The sequence below is a fragment of the Cricetulus griseus genome (assembly GCF_003668045.3).
Source record: "Cricetulus griseus strain 17A/GY chromosome 1 unlocalized genomic scaffold, alternate assembly CriGri-PICRH-1.0 chr1_1, whole genome shotgun sequence".
NCBI classification, from domain to species: domain Eukaryota; kingdom Metazoa; phylum Chordata; class Mammalia; order Rodentia; family Cricetidae; genus Cricetulus; species Cricetulus griseus.
In genome coordinates, this window is record NW_023276807.1 from 162,479,872 (window position 1) to 162,500,728 (window position 20,857).

Below are 20,857 nucleotides of genomic sequence, written 5' to 3' on the forward strand. Positions count from 1 at the left end.
TATTACAGAATTTCAAAAACCGAAATGATGTTATAACAATACCATGAATACTTACTACTTAGCAGTTAACAATGTCTTAAATGTTGCCACAAAAATTTATCATTTAAGAAATATTTAATCTTTTTAAAAAGCTTTGGCCAGCATGGTGGTACACATTTTTAATCCTTAAAATTGCAGGGGCAGAAGCAGGCAGAGGTCTGTGAGTTCAAGGCCAGCCTGGGCTACATAGCTGAGCTGCCTGCAGGTGACAAGGTATACATAGTGAAACCATTTCTCAAAAAAGAAAATCACATGGCTAGATCTTGGAGTCTACCTCAGATGGTAGAATGCTTGCTTTGCATGTGGAAGGCCCTGGATTCAATCAAGGCTCTAAAAACACAGAGGAAAAACAAAACCACACACAGCTATGGGCAGAGAGACTCATTCATTGGTTGGGAGCTCATACCACTCTTGCAGAGAACTTGAATTCTGGTCCCAGCACCCAGATCAGGGCAGATGACAAGCACCTCTAACTCCAGATTCAGGGGACCTGACAACTCTTGTTTTGGGGGGCACCCGTACTCATCCACATATTTCACCCCAAATCCCCAGCCATATATACACAATTAAAAATAAACCTTTGCAAACAAAAAGCAACCCACACAACACAATGAGTGTGGTGGCACACGTCACAGAATGGGAGGTGGAGGAGACGACAACTAGGCCTTCAGCATAATAACCCTTACTTACTGGAGCCTGCCTGAGCTACATGAGACAATGCCTCAAAAATACCAATCAACCAAACAGAAAAGCACATCTGTAGTTCTTCCCAGTGTCCTGGAAAGCTGAGGCAGGAAGCCAGTCTTGAATTTGTGGCCAGCCTAGGCTAAAGAGGGAGAGAATGTCAAAAAAAAAAAAAAAAAAAAAAAAAGAAAGGAAGGAAAGAGGGGAGAAGGAGGGAGGGTGGGAGGGAGGGAACCCAAAACCAAATAAACACAAAAGACCCTCACATCTGATCTACAAATGAAGTATTAAATAAAGTGTAAAAGAACTAGGAGGTAAACTTAAATAATGTACATAATAAATAGAAAATAGCTTCAAAACTAGGGGATGTAGTTCAGTAGCAGAACACTTGACCAACATTCATGAGGCCTAAATTCAACCCCCTAACAGAAGCAAACTAATTAATAAGAAGGACTTCAATAGTAAACAACAGGAAGGACTTCAATAGTAAAATCTCTCATTTGTTGGTTTCGAGGCTTTGAGTAGATAGATCCTCCAGAAACACTACATAAGGTGCTTAAGATAGGGCTATGGGTGCAGCCCAGTGATACAGTGTTTGCTTGGCCTAACCAAGGCCCAGAGTTCACAATACACCAACAAACCAGAATGCTTAAGGGATTTGATCTGCCCACAGGTAGAGCTGAAGGAGTATTCCTTTTCTAATCAGCATTACAGAACAAAAATAGAAAAACTTTCTGAAGCTATTTTTATTCACATTTTACAAGATTGCAAACTGCCAGTTATGAAGTATCAAAAGAATGGGGATGCTAAGCCAGCCCATCCTCCTCCCTCAAGCAGTGCCCTGTTTACTTTAGGACACCAAGCCTCCATCTCAAAGATAAGGTCTAGGCTACTGCTTCAGAGACACAAGAACTAATGAAGGCCGTCGTAACAGCATCATGCATCTAAGAGAGTAGATAGCATTTCTGCCATAGAAGTGAAATAGCAGACATAATCTCATTTCAATGCAATTCATGCTAATGAGCTGTGCAAAGATGAGAGCTTTCAAGTTTTTTCAGAAGTAACGTCAAATGTACTTGAAAATCAGGTAACTAAAAAGTCTTGTTGCATGGTAAATGGTTAAAACTGGTATTATTGAACTAAAGAAAAAATGCAAAATCTTTTTTTTCTTACAGAATAGTATAAATGTTTATTTTCTGTATGATTTATTCTTCTGCCCTGTTTTTACAATATAGAAAAGTGTACTTTTTGAATAGCTCTAGTAATATAATCTTTCTACTTTGGGATGTAAATAGGGCTTAAAAATTATGTACCGAACCCTCCCCAAATAATCTTTTAAAATTGGTGAGCTCATGTAGCTATTAACTTTGTTCAGCGATTTGATGCAAACGCCTAATACAAAAGGTTGTTTAGTGAGTACCAGACAGGGAGGAGGGCTTGATGCTTCAGAGAGCTTCTGAAAAATCAAAACTAGTAGCATTTGATTGCACCTTCAAATTTTTACAAGCAAAACATTCTTAAGCAATGCCATCATACATAATCTACAATTGTAATCAAAAATTCACAAACATTTGTGCACACTGTATATAAATACACATCACAATGGTGCAATTAGAATTAACACATAATATATACAAAATGAACAAAGTTTAGGTTTAGACCAAAAACTTATTGCAGTCTTTTGAAAAATAACTTGATGAATATTATTTTGTCCTTTTAGACTAATTTACATTTATACAAAGTTTACTTTGACACACTAGACTGAGGTGCTAAGAATGTCTGCACTATCTACATTTAAAGTTACTGCACTATAATTTATAAATCCACATTTTAAAAAGAGGATACTTTAATAAATAACGGAATCCTCTTTGCATTAATTTCTAGTGCCTATACCTTTCATGTTCATATGAACATATATACACACTTACTACATACAACTATAGAATCCTTGTAGGAGGGTAATAAGCATATGCTATTAGTTAGCAAGGATTAAGGTACCTTACAAAATGCCTCAATTCCAACACAGTTTTCCCTTGTTATAAACTCAAGAGTCCTATTACAATAGGTTCCTAAGAGCATACAGTTTTTAATTACTGAAAATGATTTAGGTTAATTTGTGCAATTATGAGAACACACATACTTCAGCCTACCAAATCACTGGCTTTAGCATTGCTGAATTAAACTGCCTTTATAAGAAGATAGCTCACGACAATTGTGAAAGCTGCTAGGAGGCCCGTTCAATAAATCAGGTAACACATATTGATTCAAACTTAGTTCCAAAAGTCTAGATACAGAGAACTGTGTGGATAAAAACTTCATCATACATAATCTCAAAGCTTTGTATCCTTGCTTCTCCATCCAAGTCAAATTTTGTACTTGATGCTCATGAGTCCTACATTATCTTGCCATAAAACGTTTACTTCAGTTCACACCATCTCTCATTTTAAAGTACTTATCCATAATGACTTTGACAATTATTGTAAAACATACCACCTCCTTCAAAGAAAATAAAGACATCCCAGAACATGTTAGCCATTCCTCATCACAGAGACACACTGCCCATCCGTCTGTCCCTTAATATTTTGTTTTCATTAAAGAAAAGACAACTTGAATATCTGAAAAGTGTGATTGGGATTGTTTCCCCTTCTGATTTCCCAGAGACAACAGATAGTATTCCAGAATCCACCCAAAAAAGCTGATTTTTCTTTAAAAGGATGGTGTTTTTCTAGACAAAATGTTATATGTTTCATTAAGAATCTGGGTATGTGGACATTCTACCTGTGAATGCTCTGGGTCTGGAGCCAAAGAATGGGTAGCTGCTTTGGCTTTTTCTACTGAACAAAGTCATACAACACCATACATTATAAATGATATTACAATAATTTATGAATGTACTTTGTCAATGGAATCAGAAGGACAGAACATCTAATTCTTAAGAAACCCAAGCAAATTAAAAAATATGTAATACAATAAAGGAAAAATATTTAAAGAAAAAATTTAGAAGGGACATAGGCAGAATTAACTAAGATTTAAAATGTACTAATTTCTTCATTTAAAGATTCTTCTCATTCAATATTATAGTTTCAGGTCTCTTAAAACAAGGGCTGAATTAAAATACAGTAATTGTTAAACTATCTTCTAGAAAGTCAAGTGTTCCGGAACCTTAAGTTTTCTGTACAGTCCACGTGCAGCTTTTGTGCAGGAGTTAGCAGTGCATGGCACAAGGGTCACTTTTTGCTTTCCCTGCAGAGTTGATGACGCTCATCAGACACCGTCCAAACTCCTCAAGTATCATCCGCTCTGCCGCAGCCTTTGACTTCCCCTTCTTGTCTGCCTGCTCTGCCTGGGCAAGGAGGCAGTTACACGTGGCTTCAGCTACTTCCTTAGTTACAAATGTAAATGGCAATCTGAAATGATGTTTGAGAGAGAAACACAGGTGATCATGAAGTTGACCTGGGATTCTACTGGTACCTTCGTGCTGCACCAGCAAAAGGGACATCAGTTTGAGTCAAACACAGCCTCAAGAGCTCTAAGACACAAGTTTGGTCTCAGTAAGCACATCTAAAAATATTTATCAGGAAACACATTTAACATAAAACACATGACTTACTTCCCAGACAATGCTATCTGGCTCAATAAAATCTGTACCTCTCCACCTATACTGTGCATTCTTTCACACAGATCTTCCCAGTGTGTGAATGCTCTTTGAGTGCTGCCCTGGCTTGAGGGCCTCTTTCCTGACACACAGAGGAATTCCATGAACACTACTGGGAACCAAAAGAACTACTGAAAACAAAGTTCTACCACACTCCCTCATATTAATTGTTAAAAAGAACAAAAGCCTGATGGATGTGTGGCACACACCTTAAACCCCAGCACTCGAGAGGCAGAGGCAGACAGATTTCTTCAAGTTTGAGGCCAGCCTGGTATACATAGTAAGTTTCAGGACAGCTGTGACTACATAGAGACCCTGTCTCAAACAAACAAAACAACAACAAAAACCCCACTAAATCCCCACCTTATTCCATCACAATAAATAACAAAGGAGTAAACAGACATGTTCTACAAAGGTCCTACAGTGTAGCCAAGTAGTTTCAAAGCCTGAGAGAGATTAATTAATTCAGGCAACTAACAACTTGAAGGACTAAGAACACCCTGTAAGCCAGTTGTTCTCAGCTTTCCTAATGCTGTGACACTTTAACATAGTTCCTCATGCTGTGGTCACCCTGGAACATAACATTATTTTTGTTGCTACATCGTTAACTGTAACTTGCTACTGTTATGAATTATAATTTAAATATCTGATATGCAGAATGGTATAACTTGACCCCTGTGAAAAGGTCATTTGACCCTCAAAGGGGTCACAACCTTCTTGTTGAGAACCTCTGTAATAGATCATTTACAAGGTTCAGTCTCTTAATTTCTCAAATTAATCTATAATACACTAATATAAATAAATCCAAGTCCAATTTACTGTGTTAACAGCAGACCTTGAAAAATACTGGCAACAGAAATGCTTCATGCAGTTCCCAGAAAGCTGAGACGGGAGACGGAGTGTGTTTTTTCCAGACTAGGAATTAACTCAGACAGAAAACACAGGCTACCTACTTTTGTAGGCATATATTCTTTTCAGGTAATTAAGTTATGTATTTATATATAATTCCTTTATATATTTTATATATAATTCTTAAGATATAATACCCTTGCTTATTTTTATTAATTTGTTTTTACTTACTGATTTCTTTTTTCAAGACAGGGTTTCTCTGTGTAGCCCTTGCTGTCTAGGAACTTGCTCTGTAGACCAGGCTGGTCTCGAACTCAACCTTGAATCCACCTGTCTCTGCCTCCTGAGTGCTGAGATTAAAGGAGTGCACCAACATACTCAGTTGTTTATTTTTTATTTTGTTTTGAGATGGGGTAGTGCTTTATTGTGCAGGCTGGCCTGGAATTCCAAATGATTCCTGCCTCAGCTCCTGAGCAGCTAACAGCAGCCACCACTGTACCAATGCATGACTTAAGTCAAACTTCTGCACTCCAGAGCTCTGCAGTCTAGTGAGGCAGGAAATAGGAGACTACACTACCACAGTGCAATGTGGAGGCCACGAACAGGACTAGTCACAGTCAAAAGTGCTAAAGAAATGAGGAGCACCACTGAAAGCACAATAAACCCAGGCTTTCTTAAAAGTTTCTCACAGTACATCTACCCAAGTTAGCAGACAGAAATCCTGTTAATATACATAGCAAACTAAAGGACTTCTGTGCATTGTAGGATCTGACAGTGTTCTCCCCCCTCCCAACTCACTTAAAAGGTAAGTAAGGTAGAAGGAAAATGGAAAATTCAGGTTGGCAACAGTGGAGAGTCTGGAGTTAGCATTGTCTCCCTAAAAAGAAGCCTTACTAAAAGTGAACGTCTGAGGCACAGATAAAAAGGCTTTGAGAAGAACTGACTCACTTTCCTCCTCCACTGTTCAGGGCTGGGGTTGGCCTCGTCAGCAAGTCTGAGATCTGAGAGGACAGCTTGGTCTTGGCTGCTGTCTGTTGCTGGACCCTCACTTCAGCTGCATCTGCTAAGTGCATCAAGGTCTTTCGTTCCGGGCTTTCTTCAAAATTCTTACAGCCAATGCATTTGCAGATGGAGGAACACATTATTTTTGCCTGTAAGATTGACAAAAGGGAAGTTTCCAAATCAAAAGCAGAAAATATGATTGTAAGTAGGTTCCACAACAGAAATAATAGTGTTATCTTGTCAACCAAGGTAAGCTTGGATGGAAGCATACTCTGCTGACAGAGGCTGTGCCTGTGGGTAGAGCAAGGAGTACTTGAGAACCGTGCTTCACTCAGGTCTTTCATCTCTCTTCCACTCTGACTTCAGAGTCTCACCCAGATAGGACTAACATTTACTTCAGAATGAATATAAATAAAACATGAAGATATTTTAAAACAGTCACTAAGAATCCAGCCCCAATCAAATCACCCCTAACACACCAGTGACCTCACCCTTATGCAGAAAAACTCACAATTTCACATTAAAGGGATTTCATGCCTGAGCTTGGTCAGATGAGGCAGAAAGACTGACTGTCATGAATTTGAAATCAGCCTAGGATACAAAGTGTGAGCCTTATCTCAGAAGGACAAAGAAAAAAAGGGGATTTCAAGAATTGCTTTCTCCTCCTTCACTGAATCAGATTACCGAGTCCTCCAATAATCAAATCCATAAGCCAGTGTGTTCTCCTATGTAAAAACAGAAAGTATATTTACATGAAAACACAGACTAAAGCTAGGTATGGCAGCCATATCTATAATCCTAGCACTTGGAAAGTGGAAGTAGGAAGATTAGTGGGTCAAGGCCAGCCTATGTTGCATGAGCTTGTTTTACAAAATCATCTGACACCTGTGGAGCACCTCCTTTCCTTACGCTTCACAACTCCCAGCCACCCAGCAGAGCTGGGCCCCTGGCATGACCTGCCATGTTTTCTGGGTCATTCGTTACCCTAATAATGGGTGTTGATTTTCTTTAGAGTTCTTGGGAAACAAAGCCATTCATAAATAGGGTTTTTGTTTTGTTTTGTTTTGTTTTTTGGTTTCTTATTTTTTTGTTTTTTCGAGGAAGGAGTGTCCAAATACAACTTCTATGTTTCTGAACTAGATTTTTTAGAACAGACTCTTGGTCAAAGCATATGTGTACTTTAAGTGATGTGGTTTGGATGATTTTCCAGTCCTAACAATGCACACCTCACCAACAATGTATACTTTACGGCTTGCCTATATTTCCACCAACATGGGCACTATAACTATTTACTATTTTCCCAATTTTTTTTATTATTATTATTTTTGAGACAGGGTCTCTCTACATAGTTCTGGGTGTCCTGGAACTCACTCTGTAGACCAAGTTTTTCTTGAATCCACAGAGATCTACCTGCCTCTCTCTCCCGAGTATTGGGCTTAAGACGTGCCCCACCATGCTGGGCTTCCAATGTGATGAGGAAAGACAGAAAGCTAGCAACTAGGTGACAAAAAGTAATCACAGAGAGTCAGAGGGAGTCTGTAAGACAACAGAGAGACACACAGGAAGTAGTAGAGAGGGGCTTAGAGTGTGTCAGTGTTTTCTGGTTTGGTGGAGCACTAGGATTCTCTCTGAGATACTGCTGAAGAGGGAAGGTCAGCTAGTTGCTCCTCAACCTCTCTGAGCTAGGTTTCCACCCCAGCCGCAGACTCCTGAGTCTTACTGAAAAAAGAACGATAGAGATTTAGTTAAAAACTACATTTGGTGGCAGTGTCAGGAGGCAGGTCCAGCAGGTCACTGCTCGAGAAGCAGGCCATTAACTGCAGTGCCCACAGTACTGGCTGAAACAGCAGTAGATTCAGGTGCAGCCACTGTGTGATGGGAAAACAATATGTTATCTACTTAGCTTTGCTAATTCACCCTCCCCAGAAGTCAAATCAGAGTTATGGTAACATAAAAAAGGGCAGAAACATTTAAACAGTGTGTAGAGCCATACATAATCAAATAATAGGTGAGGATAGGTGAAATAAACTTGAATGTGTTGTCCAGAGGTACACCAACAGGACCAAAAGCCAATTTAACTGCATGTCAAGGTAGCAACAAAAACCTCCAACTGTTAGAAATCATTGTCAATGCAACTGATCAAATTAACCACCACAATTCATGGCTTGATATAGCTCTAGCTTTTCATTTTTCTTTTCTTTCCTTTTTGTAAGTGAGTTTTACAATGACAAGTCAATTGTTAGGTAGTATGTCTATTCAGATATAACATCTAACACTTTCTAACCATCCCACTATATTTTCTACTTCTACTAACCTATAGACTATTAACAGCTCAACTGAATGATCTGGTTTACATATGTCTGAGGTCCTAGCTGCTCTGTGCCACACACAAACTGACTGTGCCCTCTGACTTAGCTTACGACAGAGCAAAGCCTGTCTTCTCCTTACTGCAGATGCACTCCAATGGCTTTCAGATACAAACTGTAGACTTTTTCTTACATGTTCACTCCCAAGTTTCTATGACATGGGCTACAAACACAAGCCAAATGTTTTATGAGTTATTCCAACAAAAAAGCAAAAGTATTCTAGCATTGACTGAAAAACCGGCTTGCCGAATTTCAAGAAGTCACAGAATTAAAAAGTTGATGTATTTTCCACTTCTATTGCCATGGAACTAACACATTGGTTCCTACTTTAAGAGAAGCTGATTTTTCAACTACATTATCTATTTTCAATAAATACATACGAGCTGGGCTTGTACACTCCGGGCAAGTGCTTGACCTCTGAGTTGTATCAACCAGCACTTGACTTTTTAAATAGTAAATTCACAAAGAAGATGGCACACAAAACCTTAATGTGACTGGTTTCATATCAGAGAAGGTAATGGAAATGCAGGAGATAGTTTCCAGGAAGAGCACACCATTAGCAGTGTTACTTTGCTTAGTGAACGGAGAGGTTTTCTGTCAAAATTGGGGGTGGGGGGCTCCCCTCTGAAAATGACATTTGAAAGAATGAAATTTTAGAAGACCTGACTATAGGAATGACTCAACCCAAAGGGTTAATATCAGGCACTGGCAGATTGTTACATTTAAGCTTTGAAAATGTCAGGCAGTGGTGGCACATGCCTTTAATCCCAGCTCTTGGGAGACAGAGGCAGGCAGATCTCTATGAGTTCAAGGCCAACCTTGTCTATAGAGCAAATTCCAGGACAGGCTCCAAAGCTACAGAGAAACCCTGTCTCAAAAAACAAACAAGCAAAATAAAAAAATAAAAAATAACAAGTTTAAGACCTTGTCTGGGGCTGGAGAGATGGCTTAAGAGCACTGACTGCTCTTCCAGAGGTCCTGAGTTCAATTCCCAGCAACCACATGGTGGCTCACAACCATCCGTTATGAGATCTGGTGCCCTCTTCTGGTGTGCAGATATACATGGAAGCAGAATGTTGTATACATAATAAATAAATAAATAAATAAATAATGTCTTTTAAAAAAAAAAAAAAAGACCTTGTCTGAAGCAAGAAGCAGATGATTTTACACGTGATCTGTAAAGAGAGCAGCAAGTCCATTCTCCAGAGGAAACAGCAGGCCCAGTGTCAGGGAAGCAGGAAGAAAGGATTCAGTGAGCTCACAGCAAGCCACAGTAACTCAACTTCAGCAGTCCACGTGCTCCCTCCTGCAAGCAGTCCTCCAAGTCTAAAGAGCCCGTGGAGCTAGCTGAGTAGAACTGTGGCTTGCGCAGAAGCTCTGCTGTAGTTGCTATGTAGCTCTGTCACTATTCTACGTGACAAATTAGAAGACTAGTGTTCTGATTTACATTAAGTCATAGACTTGTAGCTCAGCTAATGAAAGCAAATGACCCCATGGGGAATGAGGAGCCCGAGGAACGCTCTTCTCAAGCCCTGCTTGGAGGGTCCCCAGCTTGCCTCAAACAAGGATCCCGAACTAACTGCATATTTTCAACTGTAACAGCACAGTGACTTGGGTCAATTGTGAAGTGATGTTTTCAAAGGTGGAGAGATCTTCCACAGCCAGCATCTTACCTCATAGCATTCACAGTAGTTCTTAAGACATCCTGACCGTTTGCAATTACACCCTTTGCTGTGCCGACGGTCCGACTCCCCCTCCTTTCCTTTCCCTATTTTCGGCTTAAAAGCTTCTGGATTCCTATCAAGGCATGCCTTTTGGAACAAATCAGATGCCAACTGAGGTTAGATCATAGATTCAACTTAAACACTTCAAAGGTAAAAAAATTAGTATTTATCTTTGCAAAGCAACTAAGTTCTTTAAACATAAGAAAAGGGAGATTTTTGTAAATTTAAAAAAAGAATCACCTTTATTGCTTTTTGTCTTTCATTTTCATGTTCCAAATTGTTGTAACAATTGGTACAATTACAGTTGTTGCAAAACTCTCCATTTGCAAAGCAATCACAGTACCTGAAGATAAAATAAAATAGCAATTACCTGATTATACACATACATACACCTTCTACACCTATGAATGCACTACACTATACTACAAATGTAGTGCATTTTATAAATGTGCTCAGAGCTCCTAAGACACAGAATTAACAGCAGCACAAACAGATTGTCAATCACACATGAGGGCTCAAAATCTGAGCCACCACCTCCTGGAATTTCAAACTTAGTCAAACTACCAGATGCCAACACAGGAGCTATGTGACTTGACGTGCCCTTAAGTGTGTTATTTCAAAATCCTGAGAAGAAGGGACTGGTTCATTCTTATTACAGACTCCCAGACACTGGAATAGTGCTGCCTGAGATCCCAAATCTCCAATAGGACCAGTACTTTTCACTTCCTGTCAAATCTTTTAATTTAATTCTAATGAGAAAATTAACCATCCAATTAACTTTTTTTTTAAGTTTATTTACTTTGTGTATATGAGTGTATTGTCCACATGTATGTATGTGCCTGGTGCCCTGGATGTCAGAAGAGGGCGAAAAATGCCCTGTCATTGAAGTTACAGGTGATTGTAAACAACCATTGGGTGTTGTGAATTGAACCCTGTCCCTGAGCAAGAGCAACTAGTGCTCTTAACTACTGACCCAACTCTCCAGCCCTCATTCAATGACTTCAAAACTACAAGTAGGCTGGGAGGTGGTAGCAAACACCTTTAATACCAGCACTCAAGAGGCAGAGGCAGGAGGGTATCTGTGAGTTCAAAGCCAGCCTGGTCTACAGAGTGAGTTCTAGGACAGGTTCCAAAGCTGCACAGAGAAACTCTGTACTGAAAAACCCAAACCACCAGTATTTCCAGGCTTGGGGACTCCATAAGGCCATAAACAAGAGCAAACGTGTTGATAATGAGATATAACCTACGTCTCAGTTTGCTGGGTCCCTAGGCTCTACTGGTGTATGGAGGACTGACTCTAAAATTTTCTTCTTCTGTTTTTGTTTGTTGTTGTTTTTACAGACAGGGTCTTACACTATGGCGTAGGATATCCCAAACTCACTTTCATAGACAGTCCAGGATGATCCTGAACTCCTGTCAGTCCTCCTGTCTCAATCTCCTCAGTGCCAGGATCATAGACATGGGCCACCATGCCCAGATTACTTTCTTCTGAGTCAACGGATTATGCTACATTATGTGGCATGTACAACCATGCCCAACTAGTTTCATTTAATTTTAAGAATGTTTCTAGGTGTATCAAATAAGCAAAGAATAATAAGCTACTCACAATTTCAAGCACAGTGACTTTGTACAATTGCAGGGTTTTCTGGGCCGACTGGCAGACTCTGATGGAATTATGCTATCCAACACATACAAAAAATAATTTCAATTAAAAAATAATTACTTAAAAATAGAAACAACTTCAATCTATAAATTTCTCCTAAAGTAAAATAGATGCATCCATTTCTAGCAAAATTTTACTAGATTGTTCCATTTACATTTTAAGAAGTATCATCAACACACACTCTTCACTCTAAAAGAACACAAGTTGAAAATAGCTTCAAAACTCCTAGGGATTACTTATGAAAGGAAAGCAGGAAGGAGAGATTGGTGTGTGAAGGATGGGGCAGTGGGGATAGACTGGCACCCTCTAACTCCATACTGCTCACAAACTGGTAGAACACAGGCAGCAACAACTAAATAATGACAAAAGGACAAAGCTTAACACAGTTACAAACAACCGTTAACATCGTTTTACAATGTTCAGAATGAGTGGGCAAACATGGCAAAACTAGCAAAGAACATGAGGGAGTCTCACTGATGGTCTCCAAACTTGTCCATTTGAAATATTTCAAAACAAGAGTACTTTAGACAAATGCACAGCTTTAAAGAGAAAACCAAATGCAATAAATTTGGAATAAATCTATTTAATGTTGCACTTAAACTGATTAATAATTTAGTTTACATATTTTAAAACATACTCACCCATTGAATGGAAGCCTTGCCTGTGTCTGGATACCGGATGTTCCAGTAAAATTAGAGTTGCTTGCTATAGACACATATGAAGACTGCTGTAACTATTGATAAAGAAATAAATTCATATAATACTTGCAAAAATGGATAGCACTCTCAGACATTACTATGAGTAAGAAGTATTGTCTATTCAAAAAGTGAAAAACAATGAGAATTTCACATAAACCTCATGGTATGTTTCCAAAGACACTAGTAAAACAGCATGAATGTTTTACAGCATTGACTGTTACAGATATATAAAAAAAATACTTCACAAAGAACTGTCAGGATTATAAGAAATTCTAGGTGAACATCCTGCAAGTACTGAAATAACATCTCTAACTAATAAATGCAATGTGCCCATTTGTAAAATAGGCACTGTATTATTTATCACAATTACAAAGAATAAAAAAGAGGGCAGTCCACACATAGCTTCTGTTCTGCATTGCTGTATAAGCATATGAAATGTTCTGGTAAAAATTTTAAACTCATACACAGCCATATAAGATACTGTATATAGCAAAGAACACATGTGGGGTTTTGTTCTCTTGTAATCAGAGCTCATCCAACAGCTTGGAACATAGTGCTCACTGGCTTGGCCCTTATACAACAAAGGAAACTTCCATCTTCATCTGCTTCATATTATCAGCACTCCCAATCCAACTTGACAGGAGGTAATATGTGCCTTCTGTTCTAAAGATGGCCAAATAGTAGGAACAACTCACTAAAAATATGACATCTTAGGGGGTAGAGATAGCTCAGTGGGCAAAGTGCTTGCCATAGAAGAGAGAGGGTTAAGCCAGGCACACCTTTAATCCCAGCACTCAGGAAGCAGAGGCAGGTGGATCTCTGTGAGTTCTAGACCAGTCTGCTCTACAGAGAGAGTTCCAGGACAGGCAGAGTTACATAGAGAAAATCTGTGGTAATTTGAATGTAATTGGCCCCCATAAGGTCATAGGGGGTGACATTATTAGGAGGTATCGCTTTGTTGGAGGAAATGTGTCACTATGGGGGTAGGCTTTGAGGTCTCCTTTACTTAAGCTTCCCTCAGTGCACTTCCTGTTGCCTCTGGATCAAGTTATAGAACTCTTGGCTCCTTCTCCAGCATCATGGCTGTCTACACTCTGCCATGTCCCACTATGATGATAATGGACTGAACCACTAAACTGTAAGCCTCCCAACTAAATGTTTTCCTTTGTAAGCGTTGCCATGGTCATGGTGTCTCTTCATAGCAATAGAAACCCTAACTAAGACAAACCCTGTCTCAAACAAAACAAAACAAAAAACCAAACAAGAAAAGAGAACCAGGTTTAGATCCCCAGCACCCATGTAAATGCTCAGTAGTTGTAGTGATCCAACCAAAACCCTAGTGCTTGGAATGTGGAAGTGGGACCACAAGGGCAAGCTGGCTAGCTAGATTAGCTAATTCGCCTCCTTCTGAGTTCAAGTCAAAGACCATGCCTCAATTTATAAAGTGGAGAGGAATAGAGGAAGACACTAGCCTCTGGCTTGAACAAGTGAGCGGACACATGTGATGTGCATATTCACCTGCAGACATGTGCCCCTCATGCATGCTCATATGCATGCTCTCTCTCTCTGTAAGATATGACACCTTGGCTGAAAATGTTAGTTCAGGCCTATTCTCCCAGCACTCTGAAGGTGGAGGCATGGTGAATTCCAGGCCAGTCTAGGCTAGAATGAGAAATGTAACTTACAGTTTATTTTCAAGCATAAGCCAATGGTGTCATATTTGTGTATAGAGATAAACATTAGTGTGGGCACGGGTTTTCCTACATTCACTGCAATTCTGACTTTAAATGTCAACTTTTTGGGGGGAGGGAGGGTTTCCAGACAGGGTTTCTCTGTTAACAGCCCTGGCTATACTAGAACTTGCCCTATAGACCAGGCTGGCCTTGAACTCACAGAGATCTGCCTGCCTCTGCCTCTCAAGTGTTGAGACTCAAGGTGTGCATCACCACCCACCATCGCCCAGCTTAATGTCAACTTTTTAAAAGCTCTTATGTATAGTCTTGCCCTATCACCAATCTATTCCAAATTGCCCAACTTTTAAATCTTATTTGTAATGTATATTTCTAAATTCTAAACAAAGAAATAAACTCAAATGTTTGATTACTATTTCAGCTTTCAGAAAGAGCTATTTCAATATAAAGCTGATGCTTATATTAGCGTTAGAATTCAGTAAAGCTAGACATTGCAATGCCAAACAGCAGTTTCGAAGCTTTAGCCCTTCACCCCCACGTACCTGAGTGACATACTGAGCAGGAAGTACTGCATATCCCACATTCCCTGTTCCTGGAGCTGGGGCCAGCACAGTACCTGGAGGCAGGTTAGTGAGGTTGGGCTGGATCTGAGGCAGTGGTGTGGCAGGCATGATGAGCCGTTGCTGTGGCTGGCTAGTAGTTACAATTTGTGAAGTTGAATTGATTGGTTTTGGAACAACCTAAAAAATAAAAAATTTTAAAAAGAAACATTTGTGACTAAATAATAAAAAACATCAATTAAGCTGCTTAGTTCAGTATAAATTTATACATAAATCCTTTTTTTTTGTTGTTTGTGTTTTTGTTTTTTCAAAACAGGGTTTCTCTGTGTAGCCTTGGAACTCACTCTGTAGACCAGGCTGGTTTTGAGCAGGCAGAGATCCACCTGCCTCTGCCTCCTGCATGCTGGGATTAAAAGAATGTGCCACCATGTCCGGCTTCTTATAACTAAATCTTACCTTTGAGCTTAAAAAACCAATTACCCTTTGGGGAAAACTGAGAAACTATGTAATACTCACTTGTTTAACGGCCTGAGTTGGGACAAATGGAACTGACATCCGTACGGGGGTTGTATTAACGACCACTGGTTTTGCTTTTTAAAAGGAGAATGGGAAAAAAAAAAAAAAAAAAAAAAAAGAACAGTTTATTTACAGAAAACAGTACTCAAAACTCTTGGAAATACTCATCCTTTAAGACATGTTCAAGAAACATTTAAAGCATTCCTCCTGGTTCTCATTTTGAGCAATCTTTACTCAAGGCTGCTAAGCACTCACATGTCAGAACACACACCAGTCTAGGCGGACCTTAGGGTTGACACAGACAACAGAACACAAGGGAGGTTGCTGAGGAACCTGGAATGTTAAGGTAGAAATGTGTATACTTATCTGTTTTTGTTGGTTTTGTTTTGAAAGAGGGTCTCTCTATGTAGCCCTAGCTGTCCTGGACCTTGCTATTATGTAGAGCAGGCTGGTATTGAACTTACAGAGATCCATCCACCTGTCTCTGTTTCCCAAGTGCTAGAAATTAAGGCGTGTACCACCACCACCTGGAAACAGCTTGTATTCTTTAATTTTTAATTTTTGAGACACTAATTTTCTCACTATGTAGCTCTGGTTGGTCTGGAACTTGCTATATAGACCAGGATAGCCTTGAATTCACAGAAATGTGCCTGCCTCTGCCTACCCCAGTGCTGAGATTACAGAGGTGTACCATCATGCCCATTCTTACTCTGTATTTTTAATTCTACACACAATGAGAAGTTTCTAGGGAGTCTGAGATACCTAAATATTATTAAAACAGCACAAAGGAAAATTTACTTGGTAGCAGTGTAAAAACAAAACAACCCAACTCAAGTTGCAAGAAACAAGACAAAGCAGGAGAGCACAAACATGAAGGAGTGGGTGTCAGATACCTTGCAGAGGTGAAAGGAAATGTTCCCCACCCCATCCCTGGTGCTAGGAACAGCAGGTATAAGGGAGAAAACGCCAGTCATTGCAGAGCTATCCAAACAAGGATGGCTGTTAAACTAAAAACTTCAGGTGAATTGTCTTACAGAGGACCTGATATGGAGAAACAATGGACAAACTCAGGAAAACAGGTTGGCAACAGATGAAAGAACTTGGTCTAGAGCCAATTAGGTGTAATTATGAAAACTGTTTACTGCTATTTCCATAGCCTTGAAGGAAGAAGACAGGAAAGATATCACGTGGGGTTTTATTTATGCAAGAGTAAAGCTGGGAGCCTAGTCTCAAAGACAGTATTAGGGAAACATGTGTTCTAAACAATAAATGAAAAAGCCTTCTTTGTATAAAAAGGCCATCATGATATCAATGGACTTCTTTCTTCTTCAACTTTTGATGGAGATTGGCAGGCTAGTAGTTAAAGGCAGAAAACATGGATGGCCCTAGATGACAGCTCTACAGAGAGGATACCCTTTTTTCCAGGAAAGCCGGCTGCTAACAAGGTACTAATTAGGGAGGACACAGTGGTAGAAGCAAGGAGTGCTACCAGTGAGGATGGCAGCACAGCTCTCACTGGGCTGGAGATGGCTGGCTTAGTGGGGGAAAGCACTTGGCCTCGTAAGCCATGAGCACTGGAGACCCACAAAAAGTCAGATGCTGTACAGTGCCTTATCCAGCATTCCTATAGGGAGATGGGAGCTAAGGCAGGGGAATCCTGGAAGCTCAAGGAGCTGCCTAGCCTGATGTACCAAATAGTAGACAATAGGAGCTCCCCACAAGGTGAGAAATGACACCATGGCTGTCTTCTGACCCCCAGATGTGCTGTGACCAGTGTATGCCTAAACTCATTCATGTGTGTGCATGCACACAGACAAAATTAAAGTGAATTTGAGGATATATATATATATTATATATATATATATATATAATATATATATTGTTTGTTTCTCTGTGTAGCTTTGGAGCCTATCCTGGCACTCACTCTGTAGACCAGGCTGGCCTCGAACTCACAGAGATCTGCCTGCCTCTGCCTCCCGAGTGCTGGTATTAAAGACATGCACCACCAACACCTGAAGTATTATAACTTCAATAAAGTTATAATACAAAAAATGCATAAGCAGGATGTAGTAGTTTGAATAAGGATGACCCCCACAGGCTCATACAGTTGAATGCTTAGCCACCAGGGTATGGAGCTCTTTGAACTATGCCTGCCATACCTGCTGCCACACTTACCACCATGATGATAATGGACTGAAACTGTAAGCCAGTCCCAATTAAATATTTTCTTTTACAAGAGTTGCCATGGTCATGGTGTCTCTTCACAGCAATAGAACAGTGACTAAGACACAGTGAAGTGACATTGAGTTTGATTTTCCTGTTACACCAAAGGATGAATAAAGTTATAAAACACCATTACAGACTAGCACTAGCAACACTGGATTTAAAAACAAAATTCAAATGGACACTTGACCCCCTAGCACCTGCTCTTTGGAGAGAGGAGAGGATGGTCACCCCCTACAAGCACACAGAGCAAGCAGCATGGACAGGAGAAATCCCTGGTGCTCAGAAACACAATACCAAAGGATTGTGACCTGCCCAGTCACATCAATATGGGGTTGTCTTCATCTCCTCCCCTCATGCATGCACAACTATGTGTTGCACACATCCCCCTGGAAAACTGAGGCACCCGTATTTACAATAATTTATCTACTGAGTCAGAGCACCTTCTTAGCTCATCTGTTAAAACTGTAATGTCAACTTGCTATTCCTGTAAAATAATACATAATATAAATATGTAGATCTTTTATGGAAAGGACAGAAAGGAAAAATATAGGTGCCTGTGAGAGAAACAACATACACAGAGTATGTATGTAAAAGGGTTGGAAGAGGGCAGAGTAGGGTGGAGGATGCAAAGGGACAGAAGAGGCAACAGGGAGGCAAAGAAGTTAGGAAGCAGGAATCAATCTAGAGACTGTAGGAATACAAAAGGAAAATAAATGGAATAGAAAAATGCAGAAAGAGACTGTAAGATGGAAAGAATAAATATATTGAATTGTGGGATGTGCAAGTACACTCCTCTCCCTTCCTGCATTTTCAGTTCACTGATTTTACTCTACCAATGAATAAGACAGTGTTAGCGTTACACTGGGAATGGAGTCATGGCATACTACACACATACAAACACTCACAAATTACACCTGACAGTAGCTAGCAAATGCTTTATATCACAAGTAGATTGGATCAGTTCCTACTAAGTTTAAGTACTGAGAAAACAAAATTTGACTCTTTTAGTTCATGATATGTAAGTTTCATTTTCCTTTCATTAAGAATGTTATGATGGGGGCAGAAGAGATGACTCAGAGGTTAAGAGCACTGACTGCTCTTCCAGAGGACCTGGGTTCAATTCCTAGCAACCACATGGTGGCTCACAACCATCTGTAATGGATTCTGGTGCCCTCTTCTAGCCTGCAGGTATACATGCAGACAGAGTACTCATACTCTTATAGTCATTATAGACAGACAGACAGACAGACAGACAGATAGATGAAGAGGAATGCTATGATAGGGCCAGGGAGATAGCTCAGTGGGCACAGCACTTGCTACCAAACTTAAAGACATGAGTTTGATCCCCAGGACCCACATAACAGAAGGAGACAGAACCAGCTTCCACACGAGAACCTCCACATGAGTAAATGACACTTGACCCACCCTCCAAAGGGAACTAAAAATAGCTGTCTGGTGATTGATTCTTCCAGGTGTTTCTGCACTTAGATTTGTGGTATTGGGGATCAAGCATCAGGCCTTCCTTACACACATCAGGCAAGCACCCCACCACTTAACCACACACTTATGTCTTCAATCTGACACGTTGGAACATGAAGCAGTGCCCCCCTCCACAAAAACAGGCTCTAAGCTATAAGCTTTCATTCTGCGCAATTTTTAAAAAGTAGCCAGTATGAGAACAGTTCCATGCCTGTGCATATGTCTCAGGTAATAAGAAGGCTTGTTTGCTGGCAGAGTCTCATTGAAGGCTGGCCCTGAAACTGCAATATAAATGAGGACCTTGAACTTCTGCTCCTTTTGCGTCCACCTCCCAAGTGCTGGGTTTACAAGGCGTGCACAACCACACCCATTCTTGGTGCTTAGCAGACCTATGGCTCTGTGCATGCAAAGCAAGCACTCTACCAACTGATTGGTACAGTGCCAATTATAAAGTAAGTATTTTTTTAAAAAGATTAAACTGTTACATTTTTATTTATATACTGACCACTTGTCATTTCAACTGACCCAAGCTTTATAGTAAAGAGCTACATAGTTCAGAAAATAAATAAAACTATCCCACTGACATAAATAGTAGGGGTTTAAGCTAGCAGTAAAATAAATAGCTACTCAATTAACTAATACTCATGATATCTGGCATTCCAACAATGAACTTCTCACAGAATGAAATAGTAGTGACATACAGCTATGCTCTCACTTCACTGTCTGCTGTAGTAATCGATGCTCATTCATACTGTCAGAGGAAATGCCAGATTTAAAAAGTGGAAGCAATGTTCTTCAACAATGTTAAAAGCATTCATTGTTGTTAAAAGAAATATGGTCACAAACCTTGCTGAAGAGGCTGAGTATTTACACTGGGATTCTGACTAGCTGGCTGGGCTGAGCTACTGGCTGTTGTGGCGGTAACAAGTCGGACATAATGAAACTTGCTTCCAGGCACTTGGATTTGCTGGACATTGGGAGCAGTTGCCAGAGGAATGATGGTCTTAAACTGTGATGTGCTCATTCCTCCAACAGTGATGGTCTGCACAGCTGATTTCACTGCCTGTCAAATAATACAGACAACATCCCACCATTAATCTGTTAACTCAGGACAGTCACTAAGGTAACAGAGTGTGCTCTTAAGTCTCATCAACTTGTTCAGAAGAAAATGAGAACCGAAATTCTGCTGGAGCTGGAGAGTTGATGGCTCAAGGAGAAAGCACTCTACAGAGAACCCAGATTTGGTCCCCAACATCAATATGAGGCAGCTCACAACCATCTGCAATTCAATTTCCGGGGGACCCAATGTACTCTTCTAGACTCCACAGGCACCTGCACTCATATGCACAAAACCACACACACACTTAAAAATAAAAAATAAATCACTACCGGGCAGTGGTGGCGCACGCCTTTAATCCCAGCACTCAAGAGGCAGAGGCAGGCAGATCTCTGTGAGTCTGAGACCAGCCTGGTCTACCAGAGCTAGTTCCAGGACAGCCTCCAAAGTCACAGAGAAACCCTGTCTTGAACACCCCCCCCCAAAAAAAAAAAAAAAACTCAGGAGAATTTGAAGAGCAGGGAGGGGGATATGGGAGGACTTGGAGGAAAGGAAAGGGAGAAAAATATTGTATTATACTATAATCTCAAATAAAAAAATTTAAAAACTGAAAAATGCAAGAATGTTCACAATTTTGCATCTATTAGG

General features: G+C 40.1%; 1 protein-coding gene across 10 annotated transcripts in view; it reads right to left on the reverse strand.

Moving 5' to 3' along the window:
- Positions 1-1,451: 1,451 nt before the first annotated feature.
- Lin54 (lin-54 DREAM MuvB core complex component) overlaps positions 1,452-20,857 on the reverse strand; it is a 60,280-nt gene continuing 40,874 nt past the window's right edge. For 7 of the 10 annotated variants that reach the window (XM_035452306.1, XM_027387618.2, XM_027387614.2 and 4 more), the window contains 9 exons: positions 19,999-20,215; positions 15,448-15,521; positions 14,914-15,111; positions 12,624-12,715; positions 11,926-11,997; positions 10,560-10,662; positions 10,269-10,406; positions 6,176-6,378; positions 1,452-4,130 (listed from right to left, as the gene is read on the reverse strand). In XM_035452306.1, coding sequence (XP_035308197.1) covers positions 3,929-4,130; positions 6,176-6,378; positions 10,269-10,406; positions 10,560-10,662; positions 11,926-11,997; positions 12,624-12,715; positions 14,914-15,111; positions 15,448-15,521; positions 19,999-20,176 — 1,260 coding nt within the window. In that variant the 5' untranslated portion in view covers positions 20,177-20,215 and the 3' untranslated portion in view covers positions 1,452-3,928. Of the gene's footprint in view, positions 4,131-6,175; positions 6,379-10,268; positions 10,407-10,559; positions 10,663-11,925; positions 11,998-12,623; positions 12,716-14,913; positions 15,112-15,447; positions 15,522-19,998; positions 20,216-20,857 lie in introns of those variants that run through there. The other 3 variants (XM_027387617.2, XM_035452308.1, XM_035452307.1) reach the window with 2 other exon arrangements.